The sequence below is a fragment of the Euleptes europaea genome, chromosome 1 (genome assembly GCF_029931775.1).
Source record: "Euleptes europaea isolate rEulEur1 chromosome 1, rEulEur1.hap1, whole genome shotgun sequence".
In the NCBI taxonomy this organism is placed as follows: Eukaryota; Metazoa; Chordata; class Lepidosauria; order Squamata; family Sphaerodactylidae; genus Euleptes; species Euleptes europaea.
In genome coordinates this window covers 157272416-157298451 of record NC_079312.1, presented here as the reverse complement: position 1 = coordinate 157298451, position 26036 = coordinate 157272416, and the positions used below count along the sequence as shown (strand labels likewise).

General features: G+C 41.0%; 1 protein-coding gene across 5 annotated transcripts in view; it reads right to left on the bottom strand.

Moving 5' to 3' along the window:
• Positions 1–698: 698 nt before the first annotated feature.
• RHOT1 (ras homolog family member T1) overlaps positions 699–26036 on the bottom strand; it is a 70341-nt gene continuing 45003 nt past the window's right edge. The window contains exons 10-21 of one of the 5 annotated variants that reach the window (XM_056859598.1): positions 24362–24470; positions 23690–23810; positions 22933–23017; positions 21380–21525; positions 20540–20640; positions 19592–19722; positions 18539–18622; positions 16350–16469; positions 14703–14905; positions 10495–10617; positions 3092–3235; positions 699–840 (exon numbers count right to left, since the gene is read on the bottom strand). In XM_056859598.1, coding sequence (XP_056715576.1) covers positions 723–840; positions 3092–3235; positions 10495–10617; positions 14703–14905; positions 16350–16469; positions 18539–18622; positions 19592–19722; positions 20540–20640; positions 21380–21525; positions 22933–23017; positions 23690–23810; positions 24362–24470 — 1485 coding nt within the window. In that variant the 3' untranslated portion in view covers positions 699–722. Of the gene's footprint in view, positions 841–3091; positions 3236–6468; positions 6572–10473; positions 10618–14702; positions 14906–16349; positions 16470–18538; positions 18623–19591; positions 19723–20539; positions 20641–21379; positions 21526–22932; positions 23018–23689; positions 23811–24361; positions 24471–26036 lie in introns of those variants that run through there. The other 4 variants (XM_056859606.1, XM_056859614.1, XM_056859621.1 and 1 more) reach the window with 4 other exon arrangements.

The window sequence follows — 26036 nt, the reverse complement described above, 5'->3', positions numbered from 1 at the left end:
AATATACAAACTCATGGCCCACGGGATTTCAAAGGACTATAAAAACACAAAAGAGTGGAAAATGATAATCACAGGCGGCTCACGGCATCTGTTGCTGACAAGTAGCTTGACAAGTTTTGTTTTTCTTAAATTCAAGGGAATGTCCAGTCCCTTCCACCCACCCCATCGTCTTTGCCCTGTGGCCCATTTAGCTGTACAACATAGGATACAGAATCATCCATATAAGTCAAGTCTGTAAGACACTTAACTGAAATCAGATCACGGATAAGTTTGTAACTTAAAAAAGAAGAAATGGTCATCCCTCTCTAGATCTTGTAGTCCAAAACGCGGACTTCAGATGCCTGCGAAATAAATAAGCACATGGTGATCCTGGACTTGAACTTTGGTGAAAATAAACTCTTGCTCCATTCGAAACATCTAAGAATGGTATATCTAACTGTCTCACTGCCTTAATATATACAAATTATATTTACAGTAATTCCCTTTTGGCCTTCAAAGTTTAGCTTTTTTTTTGTTAGCCACTGTAATGCAAAACCTCCCTTTCCATGACCTATGCAATACTGCAAGTTAGACCTGTCATTTAAAATCATCTTATCCATGAATTACAAAGAATAAAGTAACTTGCATATATAAATACTTCTAGTAGATTTAGAATGTACATAAAAGTTTATCTCCCCTCCCTTTTAGGTATTCCCCTCCCCCCAAATGTGCTTCCTTCCCGATCATCGCTGCTTTAGTAATGCTCTGTACATGGCGAAGCCCAAAACAGCGAAAACCGTAGCACCGAAACTTGCACGAAGCCAAAAGGTAGAGCTCTTGAGGTCTGCTTGTGTCACATGCCTACAATTGGAAAAGGATGAAAAACAAAGTTAGGATGATTTTGTAATGGCAACATCGGAACAAAACCCTGGTAGCACTACATGTTAGTTTGCTTTTGGAAAGATATGACACTTGTCCATTATATAAACACAGTATGAAGATTTGTACTTCTTGCGAAGCCTTAGGAACTGTACCTGTACAGAGCCCTGTTGAATTTACTATGTCAACTAAACTGTAATTTAAGAAACTTTGCCTTCAGCTATTTTTTGTTTGTTCATGATCAACCTTGCACTATGAAGTCAAATCTGAATATGCTGCTGTGAACATCTCAGTCACTCCCCTGCGTAACTTGTACAATTGCAACAGAGAATTAAATACAAGACTTGCAGATGGCCACTTGGTCAAGAGCAAATAAGGATGACTACCAGACAAATAGGCAGGGAAGGCTTTTGTAAATTGGACAGAAGAGGGCTTCAGACTGGATGCATCCTACATTACTTACATTAGTACATATGAGCATGGCAGTAAGTAACGTTTGTGTACTTCTTTGCAAGGCTGATCTAATAAGTGGTACCACCCTAAACCTCTGTCAATAAGTCAGACGAAGAAGTCTGGGGAAAACCAGACTCTGTGGGTTGGTCATGCTTGAGGGAGAACGCAAAAATCATTTGGCTGGAGTTGTAATAGAAGTACACAAAACTCTTTCCTGGACCATTAGGTTCCATGTTGCTTTGGGGCTTTTAATGTCATCAGAATTGAAGCTGGCATGCTGACACTCTAGAAAGAATACTTGTTCAAGCTTGAGCTTTTCAGGGCTTCAGATTTTCAAGTATTGGTATATTTCCATACAAACAAATGAGCTGTTTTGAAGGAATGAACAGACAAGTGACTAATATTTTTCCAAGAGCTAGAACAATGATGACACCCACAAATGTCTTCCTTGCTATAATTGAGCACACATACAATCAGGGCTGGTCTTAGTCTACCCTCCTTGTCCACCGATCCCCACTGCCCACCCCAGGAATGCTCTTTTGCCACTGAGGCAAGAGATTAAAATCCAGTGTAATATTTCAAAGGCCTGCCATTTGCCCAAACCATGTTAATACCAGCCATGCAAAACACCTCAATGGTGGTTTAAGTGGCTTTTAGCACCCTTCATGTAACTGTCTTCACAGTGGTTCTGCCCTATTGTGAGGGGCAGTGTGCCTCGCAGGCAACTACAAAATTATCCTCTTACTCCTCCCACTCCAGAATTATCTGAACTTCTCCACAATAACTGCACAACTGTTGGCAGGGCCAAAACAGAACCCCACTGGCACATCTGGAAGAAAAGATAGCTGGAACCAGATGTAACAGCATCTGTGACATGATACTTCTGTACTATGGTAGAGCTGACCCTGAGCGTAATGTCTAACGTTCACATCACTGTGCTATGAAGTTGTGATGTGGGCTAAATGTTAGGACAATGCGCAATGACATTAACAGAAGAAAACAAAATGCAGAAGAGAAGCATGAACATGGAGAGTGAAAAAAAGCCACAATAAGATAAAAGACAAGGCAACCAATTAATGACTCAACCAGTCCCCCTGCAATAGTTTGTGAGCATGCTCAGCTAGTCCTCACCATAATAATGGCGGCATACCATAACATGGCAGATACAAATTTTTCAAACAAAGGTTGCTGCCGGGATCTTAATTCAAGGCACACTGATTCTTAAAACTGAATGTTACAGGACTGGTTAGGAAGACCCTACAGAATAGGGAGAAGTAGAATGAAATTTCCAACCTGGGCATTTCGAAAATTAGATTAGAAATAACGGGAGAACTTCGACCGAACAGTGATCCTTCCTGTGCATACAGTCTCAGTTGTTATTTTTTTTTAATGAAGAAGCATGCCATATCAGATACACTTCAAAACATGATGTTGGTTAAACTATCATGCTTCTTCATTAAAAAAAATAACAACTGAGACTGCCATTGTTACATCGCCACAACACACTAAACTAGATTAAATTCTTGTCCTGGTGCTTGGGCAACAATATGTTTGAAGGGCTGCACAATTTGTTCTTCCCATGCAATGTTAAGAGCTGCCATTCAATCAACAAAGCAAAGTGCAAAACCAGCAGCAAACAGCCTCCAGATCTTTGGCCTAGTAGGATCTGATCTTGAAACAGGGCAAGTGCATGTGTTTGTACTGAGGGTTAGTCCTTCTGCTATCTTAGGAGCAAAGCACATGTTTTCTTTGGGAGGGAAATTAGTCGGGCTTGTTTTACCTGTCTTCAAGGAATTGTGGATCAAGGGATGACTCCATGAAGATGGAATCTTCTACAGAGCTGACGGCGTGCACCTGGTGAACAATACTGCTCTCCTCGTCTGATAACAGGATGGCACCCAACTCATCTACACGGGCTCTCAACCTTTTTACGTGCACACAGTTGGCAAGTTCATAGCAGGGCTCAAAACAGCAAGTTACACACCAACAAGGCTGACAATTAGCTACCACTCTGTTTTTTAACTAAGAGACCTTGTGCTCTTATGTGCCTGTTAATAAAATAGCACATACAACTAATCATGAGTGGAGAGGAAATACCCAGCCACCCCCAGCCAAAAACAAACAAACAAGCAAGCCTGCCAGGTGACATGAAAATGCACCTTTTTTGTGTTGTCTTATTGGAGGTAAATTGGGATACTACAGACACACTTAACTGTAGAATGTTGGCTAAAATGAGAACGGCCTCAACTTTTTTGTTACTTCAGGTACATCTGTTTTAAGGAAAGAACCTCTTTTTAAAAGATACCTGCTGTGCAATTAGATGAAACAATGAATTATCTTGCAGAATAATTCATGTGATCTAAGGTGTATTTAAAAACTTGCACTTTCCAGATTTAATTAGGAAAAGATTGCTTGGAACATACTTGGGATGTGAATTTAAGCATTCCAAGTGCATGAACCAATATTAAAAGTATCCACAGCAACTCATTCTTAAGATTTCAGAATTTCTGTCCTTCAGTTTGTTTTTACTAGTGTGCCCATGTATATACACGTACAGAGTTTATGAGCAGATGTGGAAGTCACATCTAAGCCCCAGCAATCTTCTACTAAACTTCTCAACCAAGCTCTTAGAAATGTTATTCTCTAGTTTAGCCTTATACTTTTCTGGAACTGGGTCATTAATAAAGTTACAGTGCCAGCACAGACATGTCAAATATGGAGGTATAAAAGAGGTGACAGTATACCAATGCTGCAGTCACATCTGCCAATGGAATCATGTAGATGGGCTGTATTCCCTTTAAAAAAAAAACCCTAACTGTGCTAAAATGGAAAGTAAGGCAACAGCTGGATTATGTTTTAATTCTCCACTTGTGATTACTGAAAGTGACTAATTATACCAGACAAGTAAGCAAGGTGTTTTTTTACTGTATGACTAAGCAGGTTATAACTCATTCTCAGGTCATACTGGTGCTGTATTACTACTGAACTAGATTCTTGCACTATTTATTCAGATCCCCTTAACATCTATTAACCTGCAAGGTGATTTATCAAGTAACTTTGAAGTGAATACATTACTATGCATGATTAGTAGTTACTATATATCACTGAGATATTTTAAAAAGTCTTAGTTGGAGAAGCCTATCTAATTTGTCAATTTCTAATGCAGTACATAAATTTTGTCCGGTAAACAGTAATAAAAAAGGAAAAAACCAAAAGGCATGCAAGCATTTACTAAGGTATAGAGTTAAGAAGATGTATTTGAAGTATTACAGTATTTTGTTTTGCAAGGGGAAATGCACTCTTAATTCTATTTTACTTAGTGGATTCATCATCTGTTACTTCAGGGGCTCCAACAGTGGCCCTGATCAGAAGTTGGATGGGAGGCCACAAAGCAAGACGGAGGTTGCTACGGAGAGGAAGGCAATGGCAAACCACCTCTGCTTATCTCCTGCTTGGAATGCCCCAAGGAAGGGGTTGTCGTGAGTTGGTTGCAACTCAGCGGCACGTTCTTCATCAAGAACAGTAAAGGGCTAACCAAAATGGTAACTAAGCACAACTCAGTTTTGGATGGAAATGTGATACTCTCTGCCAACAAGAGGCAGGACTCCCAGAAGCCAAGTGGGGCCAGTGGCCAGGAGGAGCTCAGCTGCTCTATTCTTTATTCCCTTCAATCTGTTAGTGTTTGCAGTCAAAGCAGCAAGAGTTACATCAAGGCTCCAACATTCTGCGTGCTCCTTATGGGCAGAATTTTAAAATAGCAGACAATCACATCATTAACTTGCCATTAAACAAATGTTATCAGCTGTATATGTTAACAGCAGTTAGACAGCAATTCGCTTGAACAAATGCTGGGCAGAATTCTGGTACAGTTTCCATTCGTTTCAAACGGTAACCGTCTAATGGATTCTGACTAGAATTAGCCTATGGAGTGGTTGCAATATACACAATACTTCTCCTCCCCATATGGAATTCTTGTACTTATTGCCTTTTGAAATCAATGCAATTTAAAGAGCCCATTTGAGAGTTAAGGGGTTAGATGCCTCTAAAACAGGATTAGAAAAGATGTGCCCAGCATATGGTCAGAGGGCATGTGACACAGGCAGAAGCTAAGGGGGTCTGGCCAGTAAGACTGGCAATCCCCTGGGAAACCCTATGCATGTCACCTTAAAGTCCAGGATGGAAGGAAGGTGGGATAAAAGTGTAATATAAAATTAAAATTAGTTCTGTCCCATATGTATTTTGGCTATGATTCTGCACTGCACACAGGTATATGAACCTCTCTGAGTTAAGTGTAACCAAAATAAAGCGCAGCACAACCTGATAAAGAGTTCATTCTTGATTCTTTCCATGAACATATAAACCAAAGAATGACAAGTGCAGAAGCTCAAATATACTCTTCAGAAACCAAGATACAGTAAGGCTTACACAATAATGTGCAGTGGTTTCACCATCCACAAAGAAAGCCCACAACATTAACAGGAACATGGCAAACACAATAGGAGGCCCAACCACACAATAGTGACTGGGACCAGTGTATTAAGCAATCATATGTAGTCCAGTGTTAAGCCTACCCCATGACTGCACATCTTTAGATGGAGCTCAGAAATAGTTAAATTCTCTATCTCCCATAGATTCAAAAGGAAAAACCAAGCTAAAACATTGTGACCTTTCTCAAATTTACAAGACTGAACAGAAGCTAACGTAATATAATATGTCCAGATTATGACAGACTGATGCCTTTCCAAGATTATTTGACCGACAATCTGAGAATGAATACACTGCAAATCAACGTACTCGGAAGAACTCATAATAGCACAAAATGCTGAGATCCTGATTTCATATAATTTGTTTATACCTCTCATGCATCTTGTATTGCAGCTCATTCCCATGAAACTCAATGGAGAAACACTTCAAGCCTGCTAACCTTGCATTTTCTAAAACTCTTCCTAAAGAAAAATTCCCACTTTCATATGGAGATAGAACTATTAATGGCTTCAAGCCAAAGTAAAATGCTGTTTACACAAGAGGAATGAGATCAATGATTTCAAGCCAGTGAAGCAAGGGCAAAAGAGTTAAAAAAAATCAACCTCCATCATCCAAAGGACATGCAGATGATCGCAAAGAAATCATCAAGCAGATGACATGAAAACGCACACAAGATGAATTAGATCAGCTCACACGGAAATGCTGTTTTTAACAAAAGGAACACGAATGCAGTAAGAAAAGAGTAAGTGCCAGCCAGACAAATGAAAATGGACACCTAAAGGAAAGAACAAATTAAAAACACAAAATAACCCCGCATGGCTCAACTGGCTTTAAGGCATGTCGTGTACAGTATTAAAAACAGCCCATTTCAAGTCAAGTCTTGAAAGGAAGGAATCCTGGGCAGTTCAAACCAATAATCTTGCATCCCACAAGGGGAGACACTTCTGTATTTTAATAAATTTCTCTGTAATGACAGATCACCTACCCACAGCATTATAGGTGCAGTTGCTAAAAGGTTTCTGCAAAAGGGCGTTGGCTCAAGGCCAGAAATTCATACGCCCATTTTAAGCTGCCCTATTAGCTTAGTTCTGCCTATTTGAATAGCAGCAGCTCTCCAGGCTCTGAGGCACAGGAAAATCTGTCCCAACCAGAGATCCAATAGTGGCTTGACCCTGAGATCAGGTGCTTTACTATGAGCAAATACCACCTTTCCTTAAAAAAAAAAAAAAAAACCCTCTCAACCTGAATACTTCATGCCTTTTTACTCGCAATGGAATACACATGGTTGCTAGAAGATTATATCTGGAATGTATACAAACTCTGAAATATAGTCTAACTTGGTTATTTTAAGAGGTATGTTTAGATTGTCTTTCAAATATGAAAATCAAGAGCTATCTGTGGCTTTCTGGTCCTTAACTGAATCATCGCACATCATATTGCTCCTTGTAAGAAGCCCGTGTGTACGTTACCCACAACACCAAGGCAAATTAAGTTTAAAATTAAAATATGCCACACAGTGAAACGTTGGCAACTGGGAAGGTTTCAAGTGAAGAGAAATTCAGAATGCAATCAGCTCTCTTCACAGAAGGCAAAGTCAGTGTTGCTGGCTACTGGTACGGGAACTGATGCTGGTTTTTGCTCTGTCATGGTACATGTGCAAGACACTGCATTCCAGCAAATGAGGAGCCTGCAGTGATATCACAATTTGGTGCAAGTGTGTGTGTGGGGGAAATAGTGGGTGCCACCTCCTGAGGCCCAGTGTGTCCTAGAACATAGCTAAATGAATATATCCCATTATTGGGGGGGGGGATTCTGGGATTACTAGTTAATGTATTTTTCTTGAGAAGGGCAGCAAGCCTGGGGGAAATGCCTCTGTTAATCTGGGCAGGCACTCTTGGAAGACGAGGAACAGCCTCAGTCCCCTGACAGAGAAACTGGCTAAGATTTGTACCAACGGACACTCTTAAATCAAATTAAACACTGCAACTGGTAGGGCTACAGCAAGTATTCAGAACCCAAAGGTCTGTTCGCTGACAAAATTCTCATGGTCACAGAGGATGCAAGAGGGATGTCCTGTCTTCATTGTAAACACAGAGTGTGATGGGATGGAGTTACAACAGGAGGGGAGACTAGCTTGCTTGCTTCCTTTCTCTACCTCACAAGCAAATGCAGAATCCCACCCCCCGATAAATGGCCAGCGAGCCTTGGAACGTCAACACACAATGTCCTGGGGTGCGAGTTCCCAAAGGTTAATCTGTGATGCCGCTTTATGTATGGATATGGAATTATTTAAGACCCACGGACCAGAGGCAACTTCTGCCATGGAGAACTAATCTCTTTTACAATGCTTGGTGAGAACATGCTTGCCTGGTGCCTCTTTTATTGGCTTTCAGGTACCAGGTGAAAACATTTCTCTGCACCCCAGCTTTTAGATCATCACTTAGCACTGGCTGCATTTTAATCCCATCTGAATTTTACAGATTATTGATTTATTACTGTTTGCTGAAAAAGAAGCAGCCCTGGCTGGGGGTGCTGATATGCTCCTGGAAATCTGAGCTACAACAGGTGTAAGCCAAAGCAATGCGATGCCATGGGCTCTTCTTTCCCCCATCAATCTCTTCAACACAGCATCAACATGACTTAATCCTGACACTTGAGGGCTTTCACACATACTGAAAATGGTTTTGCAAGGGCAAAAGAAAAGCAGCACAATATCTTGGATCCTATGGAAGGCAGAGCTTCTCTCTGGAATAAAAGGAGGATCAGGCCAAAGCACTGCTTTGCCTTGAGGGAAAATATACAGCTCATTCCCTGCAGATTGAGGGCTGAGCTTGGAAGTACTGACTCCATGTTCAGGGCCAAGACCCTGAGAGAAATAGTTCTCAAGTCTCTTAGCACCGCACACCTTGGGAACTGAAAGAAGGCTAATAAGACAAGCTGCTCTCAAGTAGTGTGCATCATGAAGGGGAATAAATCCAAAGGTTGTTTTCTGCTGATGGAACCCAAATTCCCGCCCCCCCCCCAGCCCACTGAGCTTCCTGAAATGCTGCTCCTGGGTCAGAATGGACCCTCAAATAGCGTGAGGAGTTAACTGGGAGTCTACGATGAAAGGGAGAAATCAGCAACAACAACAAAAACTCACATCTCCTCCTACTGCTGAAAAATTACCCTTTGAACACAACCAATTAATTGGAAGACGTGTTTCACGATGTAATCCTTAGAGGTCTTCTCTACCCTGTGAAAGATCAGCTCCATGGCACTATTCTGGGCAGCTGAGGCTAGCCAGTGAGTACCTAAGCTATGGTATAAATTACCCCAGAGGACTTTGAAATGAATCTGTGCAATAAGAAATTATGGGACTTGCTTCCTATTTAAATTTCCCCCAAAGCAGTTAATATTAGCGAAACCAGCAAACTGCACACATATTGGAAGGAGAGGTCCCCATCACAGACATTCTAACATTGTTTACACATTATGTAGGTAATTAACAGTTAATGTTTAAAATGCACCATTAAGACTGTCTTCTTAGTCTCTCCCTATTCACACTGGCAATACTTTCAGACACAAATTCTCCACCGAATACATTCTAAACTTCATTTTCTGAAAGGTTTGCTTATGGCTACTCTAGGCCACTATAATAGGCCAACAAATGTCAGAAGCCCCACACAAGAGAGAAAAATTGATTTGAACTCCCATTCATTTGATGTGCAAAATTGATACAAACTGAGCAATTAAGAGGTGAGGTATGCATTTAGCATAAGCTTCTATGCTAAATCCTTTTCTGTGTGTGCCAAACAAAAGGCTTTAACAGACACGCCGCAATGCAAATAAGATGCAGCAGTTTTCAATACTGAAAAATCTTTACAGAATTACGTTTGTTGTAACGTTTCCCAGAATATTTTTGTGTCTTGAGCAGATATTGACCACTGTACATTCTTAGAAGTATGAAATAAGTTATCTTGTTAGAGAGGAGTCTATTCACATTGCAGATCTCATCACACCATATCCATTCACATGGACAAAACCTATCTGTACTCTGAACATGGGAAGCAATTTCCACTCACCCCCGAGGTATTTTATAAAGACTGTACAGCGGAAGTCCGCATCTGGAGGCCCCAGGGCCAAGTGTAGCCCCTGAGGGATGTCAATTGGTCTCCCAGTTGGCAAAGACAAAAATAGGTGCAAAGAAAACAGGTTTCAGTAGCAACAGAATTTGCTGCCGATCCACTTTCAGTGTGGCAGAGCGGAGGCCCCACCTTTCTTGCTTCGCAAAGTGGGCCCTCCAAGAAAACTAGTTACTGACCACAGCTGTACAGCGGCTCTAGCCACTAATGTGCCTCTAAACTGAACATGAAACATATACGTCTACATCAAAATGACAAATCTCAGGATATCACTGGCTGGTGTTAGCCATCTTAACAAGCGTTTTATTTTTTAGTAGTCATCTTAAAGCAGCCTGGGCGCCTCTGCATTGCTACTGTTGCCAAACTGTTAAAAAATGAACGACAAGCACAGTGTGCGTTGATGTGCCCATTAGATTAACTGTGAAGCAAAATGCTTTAAGATGTAGCTAAGTATTTGCCCGTTCAATGGATATGGAATGAAGGGTTCTGTTATCAATTACCAAGTTTAACTGTTTAACCGTTTAACAAAGTAAATGTAAAGCCCGCCTGGTACCTAGTAAATAAAATCAAGGACCTGTTAAGAACTGCAGTGAAGAGTTTGTTCTTTACAGATTGCAGCAAGTCTGAGTTGAGGAGGTTCTGACAGATGCAAAATGTACACCTGTTGCAGGTGCACATACAGCGTAACCGGGCATGGCTGCAAAAACACATAGAAGGACAGGAGTTGAGATCTCAGGCAGAAGCTAGGGCTGAGCCAAAACCAAGAAGGGCAGGGATCAAGTGGTTACATTTGGGAGGGGAAAGGAAGGCAAGGGTAGACTAAAGCTGTGCAGATTTCTAGGAGGAGAGATTTTAGGAAAAGGCATTGTTTTGACAACGCCTCCATCCCCGCAAGAGAAAACCAACAGTTTAACCTCTCTTTTTTTCTACTTTAAGAGAAGCAGAATGGAATACGGACTTGCACAGCAAGAGGCCACCCCTCAGTTCATTAAAAGGATGGAATAAGTTTCATTCTCCTGATACTCAAGCTGAACAACTTTGGTTTAAGTGAAAACTACCCTTACCTCTTCCACCCCAACCCACATTCACATGCTTCAGAATCAGGGAAGGAGCAAGGGGAGGTAAGCGAGTCAGATATAATACTGTACGCATAGTGTAAAATATTTGAATATTCTAGATTGAACAAATACATGGAGAAAAACAACCTCACTGATTAGAACTAGAACTCAGATGTCTGTTTTTCAAACCTGGACTGCCAACACAAGATGGCTTTATGCCCACTGAATAGCCAACACCAAAGGATAGTTAAACATTCTGGTTTACCCTATTCTCTAGTATAGCAGGGGAACATTCTGTTCTCATAAGTGGATTTAAAAGGGAAAAAATATTAGATATGTTTAAGGAACACAGGATTAAATTCATTCATGATAACCAGAAGTAGAAAGCCCTTAGAAGCAACACCAAGGACAAACATGGGGAGGGTGGAATGAGACAACTCTTGGTTTGCTTGGAAGCTAGCTTCAAAGAAGGAGTCCCTGTGTGCAATATCTTAACAGAAACACACAAAAATGCTGTTAAAGTGAAAGCGACAGAGACTGGGTTGGATCTAAAGCAGGATAAGATCCCTGTTTCTGCAATGGGGCTTTCTCACCTAATGAGTCTCCTCTGCACCCCACCCCCCAAAACTGCTCAAGTATCAGGTGACCCTCAGGAATTGAAATGGATCTGGTAGAAGTGGCTGTAGCTGTAGTGGGGACAGAATACACAGAAACTGGAAAAAAATTGCTTTCTGCTTTTGGAATATGATCTTTTGGCCCCAGACAACATCAGCTTCTGCACTATACTAAGTCTGCCACTTTAGAAGTTGCCTAATATGAGTAATATAGGCAGGTTCCAAGCTTCCAAGTGCACATGGATGCAGACTGGACTTGCTTGGCAACAGAGTGAGATGCTCAGTGAGAAGCAGCAACCACCATACATTAAGGGAGCTTTCACACATGCCGAATAATGCACTTTCAATTCACTTTGCAGCTGGATCGTACTGTGTGGAATGGCAAAATCCACTTGCAAACAATCCTTAAAGTGCATTCAAAGTGGATTGAAAGTGCATTATTCAGCATGTGTGAAAGTGCCCTAAATCTCAAACCTGGCCCACGTACAAAGTGGCAATTAAATTATTATAAGCAGATCTCCATTCACAGAACGGAACTATACTGCTTCCCATTCCAATGACAGCCTATCATGTTACCTGAAATGCTGTCCCAGGGGAAGGAGATCCACAGAAGCATGCTGAGCTTGATATGGGGGTGGAGCTGCTACAGAGGGAGAGGGGAATCAGCAACATCTGTTCCCTAATCACACACACCCGCCCTCAGCAAAAGGGCACTTTTGCTGGCAGAGAACAAGCATGGGATCCAATCAGCTTTCCCACTGGTGAAAAGGGAAGGGAGGGATCCACTGTGTATCCAAAAGGCTACGCTTGGGATAACAGGTCCCGCATGGACAAAATCCATGTGGGATTGGGATTGTAGAAAGGAGCAGGAATTTGGCAAGATGGAGGGAAGGAGCTGGCTGGATCCACTTCATATGGAAAAAATATGAAATACAGGATATCTTAAACGTATAAAATAAAAAGTGCGCCGTGAGCAAGCAAACTCATGTAGCACACAGTGATGCTACAACGAAGAGTTATAAATATCATAGCAAAGTATGACTTTCAATTTGCAGAACAGTGTGTTTTAGCACACCTATAGCCTGAAATGTCCAGAAGGTCTGATTTTCTTCACCACATGAAGTGGTTTGAAGCCTCTAACAAGTTACACAAATGCTAAATATTCTTTTATACTGGGTTTTTTTTTTTTTTTTGGTAACTGAGCACACTGAAAGAATCCTTTAAAGCTAGGTGATCAGCTAAAACTGATTTCTGTAACCAAGAAAGTCGAACAACTCAGACATGTCATGAAGATTAGGACGGCTATGAAGACTGTAAGGAAGGCATTTTGTCACACTGCTTTATGTAATGACAAAGGATAATAATGCCAATGTACTCTAGTTTACAGGACAGAAATCTCAATGATTTCACTCACAATACAAGGGAATTTATGAAGGAGGAAAGAAGAGGGGAAAGGCTTGCAGAGTGATTTCTCCTTGTTATGGGCTCTATCAAAAAGGAAAACTGAATCTTCACAGAGCCTCCTGGGATTAAACTGGGTCCTCCCAATAGTTAGAACAGGGAGCATTCCCAGCGCCCAGATGCTTAATTCCTTCCAAGTGTGTGTGTGTGTGTGTGTGTGTGTGTGTGTGTGTATCGTATAAAGATATAAATAAAAACCTTTCTAGAACAAATGTGCTGCTGAAGGGAATTTTTACTCTTGCTTAATCTTCTCTGTGTGTTTTATTACTATAATCCAACATAGTTCATTTAATCAGAAGTAACTAGTTTATGTTGTGAACTCTGAACCTAGTTTGCTTTAAGTTTTATATGCCCCCTCACTTATTTAGTGCTGCTCTGTTGTTGCCAAGACTAACCTGGTCCCAGGGGCCTAAAAGTCTGAACAACTATAGGTTTGTTATTCTTTAAAATGTTCTGGTCAGAGCAACATAGCCGTGAAAATCACTGGACAAGAGCACTCACTTCCCCTCCCTTTCCTTTTTGCTATGTGAAGGATACCTTTTGGGACCTCTGGACATAAGAGGGGAGGGGAGATTTCTGTGAGGCTGACTGAATTGTAATCAAGAAGTTACTGGTTATATGTAAATCTTGAAGATGTCACTACCACTATAACCCATCTTGCAAGCCCCTGTTCTGGGCCGTTGCCAAGAAGTTTCTATAGTGGTTTTAAGGCATGGACTATTGATCGATCAATAAATCTTTTTTTTAGAATAGAGACCTGACACTGTGCGCCATCACTGGATTGAGGACTCCCTCCATGGGAGCCAAATTTTCCTTGTCACTGTTCCACATTTTAACTAAGACAGAACATCACTGGTACATGGCTAGGATTCAAAGAATTACTTTAGACACCCTACCAGGTTCAACATGCCCTGTAGGATTTTTGCCTTGAATGATCCACATGTCACAGATTGCTTTGGAAAGTCCACCCAACTTCAGAAGCAGTTTGCCACAGGGCAGGGAGCACTGCAGCGTGAGAAACATCTGCTCAGAGCCTGAGGCATGAGCAACTAGCTGAATGGATCTCCAGATCTTTCCTCATGTGCGGGGCATATTAAGAGACACACATGCAACTGGCAAATACGTATAACCTAATAACAACAACCAGCGAGCACCATGAGAGCTAAAAAGGTATAGCTCCGAAACTACCCTCTTGTCCATCTGTGTAAATACACAACTGGTACCAATCAGCGACTTCAAAAACAAATAGTAATGTTTCCCCCAAAACTTTAATTATACTTCCCCCACCCCACCCCAGGAAACAAGGGTCCAGTTTCCTTGGGGCATGCTCACAACTCTTCGTTAATGAATAATGACAATGATCAAGGCAGTGCATGCATACATGGAGAGAACAGAACCCCATGTCTTTAAGAAATATCTCATTTCATAATTGATTCAAACGTTTATCAAAAGCGCATTAACAACAACAGTTGGCAGATGAGGTTTTTTTTGAAGTTCTGTATTTCTCTCAGCCAATTTAGTTTTAATCATCTCCCTCTGTTGCTAATCACAGTTTCAGTGGGGCACAGAGTTCCATCCTAATGGTGAGAACAGCATGCAAACTGTCATGGTCCATGCAGCGGGAACGTTAGAGTGCTTCGAGTACTTACGGATACATGGCCATCGTTGTCAGCTTAACAAAGATGTCCTTATTGGGTGCATCAACAGTGTTACAAGAAAAGGCTTGTGGTGGAGGCATTTTGTGTTTTTTGCAGAAGTCCGCTGGAGAAACACCATATTGCTGCCTAACTTCATGCAGGTCTGACTTGGCAGCTATCACTAAGCAAGGTATTCGGCTGTCCATGAAGTGTTGCTACAGATTTAAGTTGGTAAAAAGTGAAAGGTTAAAAAAAAGGGATTTGCAAGCCTAGTAAAAATTTATACACTGGGACCACAGAACTGTTAAGCTGTGTACATAAGCCCAAGCAGACTTTACATTCCACCCCCACGATGAACAACACTGCAAACTGTTTCTTTTATGACAGGAGTTGGGATCTGCTGCTCAGAGGGAAAAAAGGGTTAACCTAAGCCTAAGTAACTCTTGGATCATAGGTTATTAAATTTTGCCACACAAGCCCATTCAGAGGCTTACAATGCAAGCATGTTTAGCTGAAAGTAATTTCCACTAAATTTAGTGGGGCATGCGCAAGAAAGCATTGTTGGGAGTGCAGCGTTAAAGTTACCTGCTATACCTTATGACCTTTTAAAAAAAGCTTCAGACTCGACATTTTAGATTTATCAACAGATTTTACCTAAAGCCCCATACACACAAGGGACAAAACTTAATGCTGTGCATTTAAGATTAGGGTATGTGTCACTCCACAGGACTGAGCAAACTCAAGTCACGCTTTAGCAGGCATCAGGTTTTTGGTACTGGATTCAGTTATGACAATCTTGCAGTAAAAATTTTATTTGGAAGTTCAACAAAAACTTTATGAAACATCTGAAGTTGCAAGAAGTTCTCGACGTTTACAAGATTAGTCTCTGTTGACTATCTGGTATGATTGTCTTTCATGAATGTAATGTGGATGTGCATGTTCTGGGAAGCTACAGTTCATTTGTCCTTCAGTGTTACTACTCTGAAGATGCCTGCCACAGTTGCTGGCGAAACGTCAGGAAAGAAAATTCCAAGACCACGGTTACACAGCCCGGATAACCTACAAGAACCAATTGCAAGAAGTTGTTTGGTAGAACAATGGGCTGCTTCAAAGGATTTATGAAGTTTGCTAAAACTGTATTTGCAGATGAAAATATCACATAGAAGTCTTTCATGTAGGACAATCCTACACATAACTTACATTGCGTATGTATGTATGCACTAAGTTGCAGTGAACTGTAGCTTCCCAGAACATGCACATCCACATTACATTCATGAAAGACAATCATACCAGATAGTCAACAGAGACTAATCTTGTAAACGTCGAGAACAAAGTAATTTTTGCGCAAGGACATCTTTGCATCTGAAGCAGCTTTAAAGTGAAGCCCACCATACTCCTCTTTTAGAGTACAGAACTGCGAAACACACAGAGTAACTCAAAAAATCTGGACATAACGTTTGCATAAGTGGAGGGCAAGGAGGAGGTGGACTCTCTCTTCCTTAAAAACACAACCTTGAATCAAATTCATTAGAAAAATGGATGGCAGACATTACCTCTCTAAATTTCCCAAAATCTACCACGTGGCTGAGACCAACTCCAAGGATATCTATTTTTCAGATTCTTATTGCAATTACAGGATAGGTGGCATGAGATACAAACCTTAAAAATCCTGGCACAGTATTCAAAGGATTTGGGATTGCTGACATCATACACCAGGCATACAGCATCACATACGATGTCAGCATCGCATAAGAAGTCAGATTCACACACATTATGCAACTAAAAAAAAAGAGGAGAATTTGAACAAAGATGAAGAAACTTGTATATATTTACAATGTGCTGAGAATGTGTACGTAAAAGATGTGCTGAGATGTACAACGCCCATGTTTATGGGGGTTCTACCCAACCCTGGCAAAGTGACAGCCAAACTAACATAGACAGCCACATTTATGGTGTACATGCCTGCCCCATTCATGGAGCAGGGGGTGATGCGGGTTTGATTTTTATATCAGTGGCGCATTCAGGTGAGAGGAGCCAAACACTTTTCTCTTCATGCTCTTCAGACACTTTCCTTCCAGCTGCCTAGCTCCAAAACCCAGAAAGGATCCAGTCGGGGAGGAAAAGTGCCTGCAATGACCGAGTACACAGAGGTAAAGCAGAAGGGTGCAGTTCTCCTTGCGGTCACACTTTCTTGATAACACTGCAGAATACCACCACTGCCCCCTCCACTTTACACATGAACTGGGCAGACACATGAACGGATGTCACATCTGGTTGGCCTCTTATTCTCTACATATGTTACAGGTTGAATATCCCTTATCTGGACTGCTTGGGACCATAAGTGGTCCTTATTTCAGATCTTTCCGTATTCTGGAATTTTTGCATATACATAATGAGATATCTTGCGGACGGGACCCAAGTCGAAACACGACATTTATTTATATTTTATATATACTTTATACACATAGTCTGAATGTAATTTTAAACAATATTTTAAAAAATAATTTTGTGTACATTGAACCATCAATGGCACTGCTGAGGGCCTGTGAGTAATGACTGTACGCCGGCTCAAAAGGTCCGGTTTTTGGATCAGTCCGGATATTGGATGTCTGGATAAGTGATACTCAACCTGTATAAACACCAGCCGACAATCTTATTCTACCAATTCTACAGATACCCAAATGCTATATAATAAGCACTGAAGGCTGCCACTGAAGGCTGCGGTGGTAAGATGTGGTCTTACCTGCACATCACTGTTCATGACATCCCTGTGTAGACTGAAAGCAGCATGTTGAATTCATTCAACTTTCTTGCAACACATATTGCTTTAACACAGCACATCACTGTGGTGTCATTTTAAAACTGTCATGCCCAAGAGGGACCAGGGCCCTAGGTACCTTAAAGGACTGCCTGCTCCTGTATAAACCTACGCAAACAGTAAATTCTACGTCACAGCCCCTGTTGCGTGCGCCTCCATTTACAGGCTGGCCAGCTGCAAGGGACAGGACCTTCTCTGTAGTGCCACTTCATTTGTGGAATCCTCCACTGCCTATCCACTTTGGTACCTTTCTTAATTTCTGGTGCCACGTGAAAACAGTTTACCCCAGGAATCAGGCAATTGTTTTTTGTTGTGATCATCAAATTAAGTAGTTGTTGGCTTGTGGTCATTTTTACAGGCTTTTAAAACTGTATGTTAATTTCATACATTGATAGTTTTCCCTGTTGGATTTTATTAATCTCTATTGCTGCTTTAAGTCCTGCTACTGTCACTAGTGTTGGTTTTGGGGTGGTGTGTATAATTTTATAGCGCAGGCTAGCCTGATCTCATCAGATCTTGGAAGCTAAATTAATACTTGGATGGGAAACCACCAAGGAAGTCCAGGGTCGCTACGCAGAGGCAGGCAATGGCAAACTACCTCTGAATGTCTCTTGCCTTGAATAAGTTGCATGTCAGCTGCAACTTGAGGGCAACAGTCTTAGGCTATGAGATGATTTATTGATTTTTAAAGGTAACTCTGATCCCAAGTCAGCAACCAACTGCTCAAGCTGCAGCGGCCAGGCAGCTGCCATGGTGGGAAATATGGAGGCCTGTGCACGACAGCCCCATCATTTAGACAGCTGCAAGAGGGAGACACATACCAATGACCCAGAAGACACAGTGATGGAGAAGCAGGGAGAGGAGATATGTAGCATGACTCTATTCTCCATGCCTCTATGCTAAGCCTTCACTACCACCAACCCTTTTGGCACAACATGGCAGATGACTCAATGCTATTAAATGCTATATGCTAAACCTAATCGGGTTTTTAAGTACTTATCCATATGCCAATATATCGATATATCCTTACCAGTAAATATTTTTCTTGGCCATATACGTAGACTGTATTAATTGCATAATAAGATTTGTGGTCTGGACGTATTTGCTTCTGTCTCTGAAAGCACACCAAAAATCAGATTTTATACAGCAGGTAGTTCCCCTTCCATTAATTTAATTCTTGCAAACCAACTGAGATTCCTCAACCTGACCATAACGCATCATGTTTAATACAAAATCAGGAGTCTTTCAGTCAAAGGCCGTATTAACGGGGGGGGGGGGGGGGGGAGAAATCCAGGACACAATACAACCAATATTCTGTTTACAGAAAAACAGATGAAGCAAAGATTAATGCATTTACCAATAGACTAGAGAGGAAAGATTAATATGTTGCGCTTTCCAACTCATACACCGCATGAACCAGTGTGGGGTAGTGGTTAGAGCATTGGACTAAGATCTGGGAGACCCAAGTTCGAATCTCTACTCTTGGGCCAGTCACATATTCTCAGTCTAGCCTACCTCTCAGGATTGTTGTGAGGATAAAATGGAGAAGAGGAGAGAACGATGTTAACAGCTTTGGGTTGCCACTGGAGAGGAAAGTGGGAGTATCAATGAAGAAATAAATGCTCTCACAATAGGACTTTCTTCAGACCTTTAAATCCTGGCATATAGCACGCACAGCTACCATAGCTCTGCTGTGCTTATTCCATGGGCAAGATTGAACACTGTGGTGGGGTGGGGGCAGTAAATTTGCCTGTTTTTCCTGGTCATGAAGGACTCTCCTTCTCTCCTCTCATGAAGCAACTGCTCCAATGCAGCCCTTACTCTTACCTAGGGAACAAGCACTATGAAGATACTGCAGCCCCACTGCTCTGGGGCTAGGAGAGGCAGCTAGAGTGGACCCCATTCGCTTCAGCAGCATAGAAGGAGCGAGCAGGCAGAAGGGGAATGGAGGAGAGGAAGAATCTATCTGCAAGGCTGCTGTACTAGAAGCAGCAGTCAGGTGTTCCAGAGCCTGTTTCCCAAGGGCAGTGCAGTGTTGGTGTTACAGTAGATAATTGTGGATTAAAGAAAGGGAGATTCTTACCATTAGGTTTCTTCCAAGCAGTGCCTGGAGGACCCCACTTTTCCCACAGCCTTTCATCCCAATTAGATTACACCTGAATACATTCCTCTGAGTCTGTTTTTTCTGTAGGTCAATCTTCTTGTCTCTAGTCACTTAAAAAAACAGATTTCACACACATCAACACAGAGAGAAGAGCTATGGTTTGAATCCACCAGACATTTTCATGGACAGAAAAGATGTGTCTACATGGAGCACAACTTTCCTGTCTTCCTCCCTCTCCAGCTCAAAATACCCTGTGAAATGCTGCCCCCGAAATCATTGCAAGGGGAGGAATCAGCAAAAATTACACCTTCTCTCCATAGAAATCCTGTGTGGGATCAATCTTATGTCTTGTAACAAAGTGTATATATGTTGCTGTACTCTTAGCCAGTGGCTTTCCAAAACTGCAAAGGTGGAAAAGGTTGGAGAATCAAGGCCAATGTGCCCTAAATTAGAAGCCTGTACCTAGAGAACTGGTTGCTAAAGTCACAGGCAAAGTTCAGTACCTATCCACCATTTCTTAGCCAGTCCACAATGCAAAGTGAGCCTCTCTCCAAGGTACAAGGAGCCCTTTTTTTTAACCTGGACAGTCTTATACCTTCTTGGATATCCAACCCATAATCCCAAGCCTTTCCACAGGCCTCTTGCCTTTTTCAAATCCTGATCTGCATGTTACAATAAGGGGCAGGGGTGCCACTAACTTGTGTTCCCCTCCACCCACACCCCATAAAATCTCTGGTGACATGCAGCTGAAAAATCGACCAGATTTGACAACCATTAGTGCTCCCCACCTGCCATTAATTCCAGAATAGAGGACAGAGGAAACACCAAGGTGCCGCATCATCTGCTTATTGAAAATACACACCATCCCATCCACCCTAAAACTCTTTAGCATCCTTCCAAAATATTCTGGACACTACAATCTGTTACCTGTAATTGCTGATGCCTGAGATTCCTGTTCCGTTAATATTGAATATCCTAAATATCCCAAGTACTCAAGGCAGCGCTGAACATCCAAGTACGTAGTTAATCTGGGAGAGGGGGGATTGTTTCATTAGTTATAAAAATTAACTGAATCCTGGGTTTCTGTAACAAGGCACTGAAGAATTTAAGCAAGAGCACTGGGGGGAAAGTTTACAGTTTCCTACAGAGAAATTAACATAAGTGACTGATAGACAATTTCGCACACCACATTTCACATTTATAAAGGAGTCCAAAAGACAGGGAGAATGAAGTATGGCAACTCTGAAATGCAAAGCAATACAATTCCACCTCCAGTCTCCCATTGGACGTAGTGCCTGTTGGGTCAAATATGTGCTGGACGTTTTATCAAGCAGGCTTCTAATATTAAGGGAAGAACAATAATCAAGAACACTGGGTTTTATTTGTAACAGAATCATAGCTGTCCCCAGGGGCGGATCTTTTCTGTTTGTAGATCTGGAGCTGCATGCAGTGGGAATGTTTCCCACTGATGGAACGATAGCATGACAGAGAACGGCAAGACATGACTCCTCGCTTAGCATGCTGCTTCTCTCTTTGCAGGGAATTTTCAGAGGGGGAGCAACTAGCCATACAATTCTATGGATGCACAGCCTACGAAAAACAGCCTTACCAGTTGATTCTGTGAACTGCAAAATGTGGCCCTGAATCTTTTAAGTTCAAAAACTGATTAGTCTACCTACCACCACCACTTGCCATCCTACAGTCTTCACAAGAAGCAGACTGGCTCAAGCAGTAATGTAGTTTAAGCTATCTATATGTTGCACTTACGTCCATTGAGACAGAAATCCCTGATATGTTATCCAGCCCCTTTCGTTTGTACAAACGGTGTTGTTGACATCAGGCCCCCACGGTATGTAAGGGAAAACTTTAAACAAATCTTTGAGCTCATCAGGAGACAAAGCACAATCTCGGTCCTGAAACAAAAATGAATGGAACAGAGAAATGTTGCTGTCATTTGTATTTGTTCACGTTCACAAAGATTAATTTCATTTCATTTCATGTAGAGGACTGTAAGTGTATATACACACAAAACTTATTTACAGACAGCACTCAAAAGTCTTTAACTCCTGCTTCTATTGGTTTAGAGACTATGAGCCTTTGGGACAAGGAAATAATTGGTTATATTATATCTGACTTCAAGTTCCTGAAACCAGCTACACATCAAAATATCTTACATGTTTCAGATACAACAATTTTTTTTTTTAAAGCCTTACAGGTCATCTTCTCTCCCCTGCATATGTATTACACATTGCTTTGTTAGAATTCAACACTCCTGATGAAAATAGTTCCCAATCCAGATTACAAACTGAAGCGGCTTGGTCACTGTATCTATAACGGAATCTATAAGACTTATATTTCACTAAAAGATATGGCTCTTTAGTAGACTGCATTATCAAAGTATGCGAGGCAACTTCTTGAAACAAAAAGATTCTTTTTATTGCTAAAACATCAGTAATAATAAAAAGGTGAGTTCCAGCTGATAAGCAAAGTAGAATTGAGTATAATAGAAATACCAAAGCAATGCAATGTAATATTTCAAAGTATATAGACAGTGATAGGCAATGACAGAATACAATCAGTGAAATGCATAGTATAATATTGTCATTTGATGGGAGGCTTATGTACAGCAATGTGAAGCAAACATTTTCATCAAAGGCACATCTCTTAAGCAGGCAATTTCAAATAGTGCAAAAAGTATTCAAACTCAAACAGTGCTAGCTCACAGATATTTACAAAGTACAAAGATCATAACATGCAACCTACATTTCCATAACATGCAACCTACCTCTGGGAAGCCTATTTACAGAACTTCCAATGAGCCTTTCTTACAGCCCCCTTAAATACTTTTTCATGGGAAGTTTAATCTATGTTTATTTTAGCCCCCAAACATATCTGAAATCAAGACCCTTCCTATTCTTCAGATATCATTTTGTAAACTTTGAACATCTCTCTGAAGATGTTTAACTATGAACGTAAGAGTATACTCTGTATGACGGATATTATTTAATAATATGATGACAGGTCAATGATGTTCAGCAAGGCTGTTCTATTCTATTTTAGGTAACGAAGGTTCATTACTTCTGTATAGGCAACGTTCCAGGAAGTAGTGGGTGTTGTTTATTTTCCTTGAAGGATATGGCATTTCTCCCAGTCTTAAGTTATAATGAATGTAATCTGTTTCTTAAGCAGTATCTAATCATAATAAAAATCCTTTTGACTATTATGCATAGCTTTTAACATATATATCTTTCATAGCAACCATCATCCATACATTCAAACCATATAAATCTATAATATTCTGTGCCTACAGCAAAACTTACCAAATCATGCTTATCAAAAATGCTTTGCAGAAATAGATATGCATGGTGATTCAATTCTGTTGTGCAGTCAGAAGGTATTTTTAACCTGGTTAGACAAAAACAAACTTTTAAAATTTATGCAGAACCCTCTTTTTATTTTACTTGCTACCTTTTCATAATTCATTACCCACTGACCATTATTTGCTGAGTAGAGTAACATGCATTACAGACCATAAACTGGAAGTGATTTCTCAATGGAAAAATGCTACATTCACACATTTTTTAAAAATCTCATTTATCTTAAACATGTGCTTAAGGTACTTGGTGAACTTCACGGCCCAGCAAGTATTTGATACCTAGATCTTCCTAGTAACTGCACTACAGTGACTTTCCAACAAGGTCAAGCAGTTGGTAGGTTATCTATACTTCCTTTTCATTTCTCTAGACCGAGTACAGTCACTCAGCAATCATCCACCTGCCACTTTAGACTTTAATGAGTTAAAAAAACTGTCCATCACCTCCATAACAAGCTAATCATGTTATACACAAAGGTTTCTTCAGGGAACATATCAAATGCAAGAATCCAGACTAAACATTCACTCCTATGAACACTAGAAATATCTATTTGGGGCACTACTGGAAATAACACCAGACTTGATGGACCTTGGGTCTGATCAAGAAGGGTTTCAGCTACCTTTCACAGGCATACAATAAAGACAGGGTTGGGTTTTTTTCTCCTTTGTAGTTAGAATTAAACACCCCTCCCACTGCTACGTACACAGGAAACAAATACTCTGGAGTGAGCTCTAGGTCATCATCATATCCAAAACGACGCAATACTGTCCAAGTTGTTTCATGTCTCCCTCGCTGAATAAAAAGTGTGTGTAGAAAAAGAAAGCCTGAAAAGACAAAAATCTTCAATTATTGGTTTTGGGGATTCATACATGGACATTTGGTAGAGTTTAAGATATAAGATAAAATGCAGATACTCAGAACAAGCACACAGAATGAAATCTCCTACAAGAATTATTCAAGTGACCCATTTTGTAAGCCATGTTTTCTATACACAGCAGTGTTTCAGAATGTAACTCTAATGGCCATAACGCCAGCAGCTGGTTTCCTTTCCTGGGAAAGACAAAACTACCTCTCTTTAGTCCATCTGATAAATGCAGATAGTTCAATGGATATTTTGAGATGACAACTGAAGAGAGAGGAAAGCACTTGAGGCTCTTTTCCACTTTTATTTCATTTTTCAATATGTCTACTGAGCTGGCAAACCAACTGCCTTTAAAGAAGCCCTTAACTTGTACAGACAACACAAAATCATGCAGTCACACCTGTACCGTCTTGCTACTTCTGAAAGCAAAAAAACCCCATATTCATATCATCTCGGTTATCAACACACTCAATCCCACTTTTGTAGTTTAATGTGAAGGCATGGAGTACCTACCTTTTAACGTTAAACCATTATCTGCAACTCCATCACTGAGATTTTTCCGGACTACATTCTTGACATCTTCCAGAGCTTGCGGTGCTAATGGTGTGTTGAAACAGATTCGCTGAAAAGGAACATGCAAAATATTTCAAGTCAAGGCCTGACAATGCATTAACTTGCTCATGGCCCCCGGAACATCTTATTGCAGCCCATGTTCTCATGTTAAAATGCCAGACTGTGAAATCATCCTGCCAAAATGCATGATGTATTCAGAAATTAGATGATTTATTCCAAGTCAGTCTTATAATTGGGGGCAAACTGCCTCTAGTGTCCAAGCAGGCCTCACAGACACAACATGTGAGCTGCCAGAAGAGATGCAGACCTCCGCTGTTACAGCCCAGGCATTTTGTGCCCTTTAACTCCATAGAAAGCAGAAAAGCATTTGAAATGGGAGCACGCACAATTTACTGCTATTTTACCCTGTCTTTCTCTAAAAAGTACGGAACATGACCATGTGCACAAACATGAGGGTTGTAAAATTTCTGCAAATGTGAAGCCATCGGAAAATCCTGGTTTCCCCCACCTCTTATACCCAGGAAGAAATGGAATTTTTTGGAGGAAACCCTGAGATCTATACAATACATACTTTCCTATCAAACCTAAACCAGTTTGCTGCTTCAACAACATCAAACATATCATGTATAACGTAGCATGGAAAATTACTGACAGAATTCTAAAGTAGTTTTCTACAAGCAAAATTGCAGACATACCCAATACAAAATTGAGAGCTGCGAACTGCTGCCCCCTATGCCACCTTAAGCATATTTCCATTCATTCTGAAAGAAAAAGGTATTTCATAGGAGTCTTTCAGCTCTTCCCAAAATGTCCTTTTCCCCAGTGGAAAAATTGAAAAAAATCCTCAGACTTTTCCATGCCATACATGTCGATTAAGGAAAACCTTGTCTCAAAAAGCTTTTCACTTATTCTAAGAGTAAAAAGGTACATTGTTTACTCACCGAGAAGGTCCTTTCCGCTCTGAAGTAGAAGGTCATCTTGAGCTTCGGGTGTTTCTCGTCCCGTTGCTTGGAGAGGCAGGACTTAATTTTAAACTACTTCCTGTCTCGGGGCGAGGAACGCCCACACTTCCAGTTTTTCTACTAAAAGCTCATGAGAGACAATTAAAACAAATAAACCAACATAACAGCTAACACATCGTAACTGTCTAAACTCTGTAACAGGAATGTGACAATAACCCTTATAACATAGGAACACAACTCAGTGGTTAACGACAGACGTTAACAAGGACTCTGTACATTAGTATCATTTATCTTTGTATACCAGTAACTGCTTGGCTGAGTCCGGTTGGTCAGCCACCATGGAAGATGATGATCCATCTCCGGGTGGGCAAGATGACCTTCTACTTCAGAGCGGAAAGGACCTTCTCGGTGAGTAAACAATGTACCTTTCCCGCTCTGAAGGAAGGTCATCTTGAGCTTTGGGATGTCCAAGAGCAATTATATCGGGTGGGAATTAGTCGACATCATCTTCCACCACGAGTTGTAAAAAACCGTCTCCCGAAGGCTACTTCTGCCGATGCCATTGTATTGATACGGTATTGCCTGAAGAAGTGGAGACATTGGACCCCGTAGCTGCCTTACAGATTTCTTTTATGGAGGCTTGCTTAAATAAG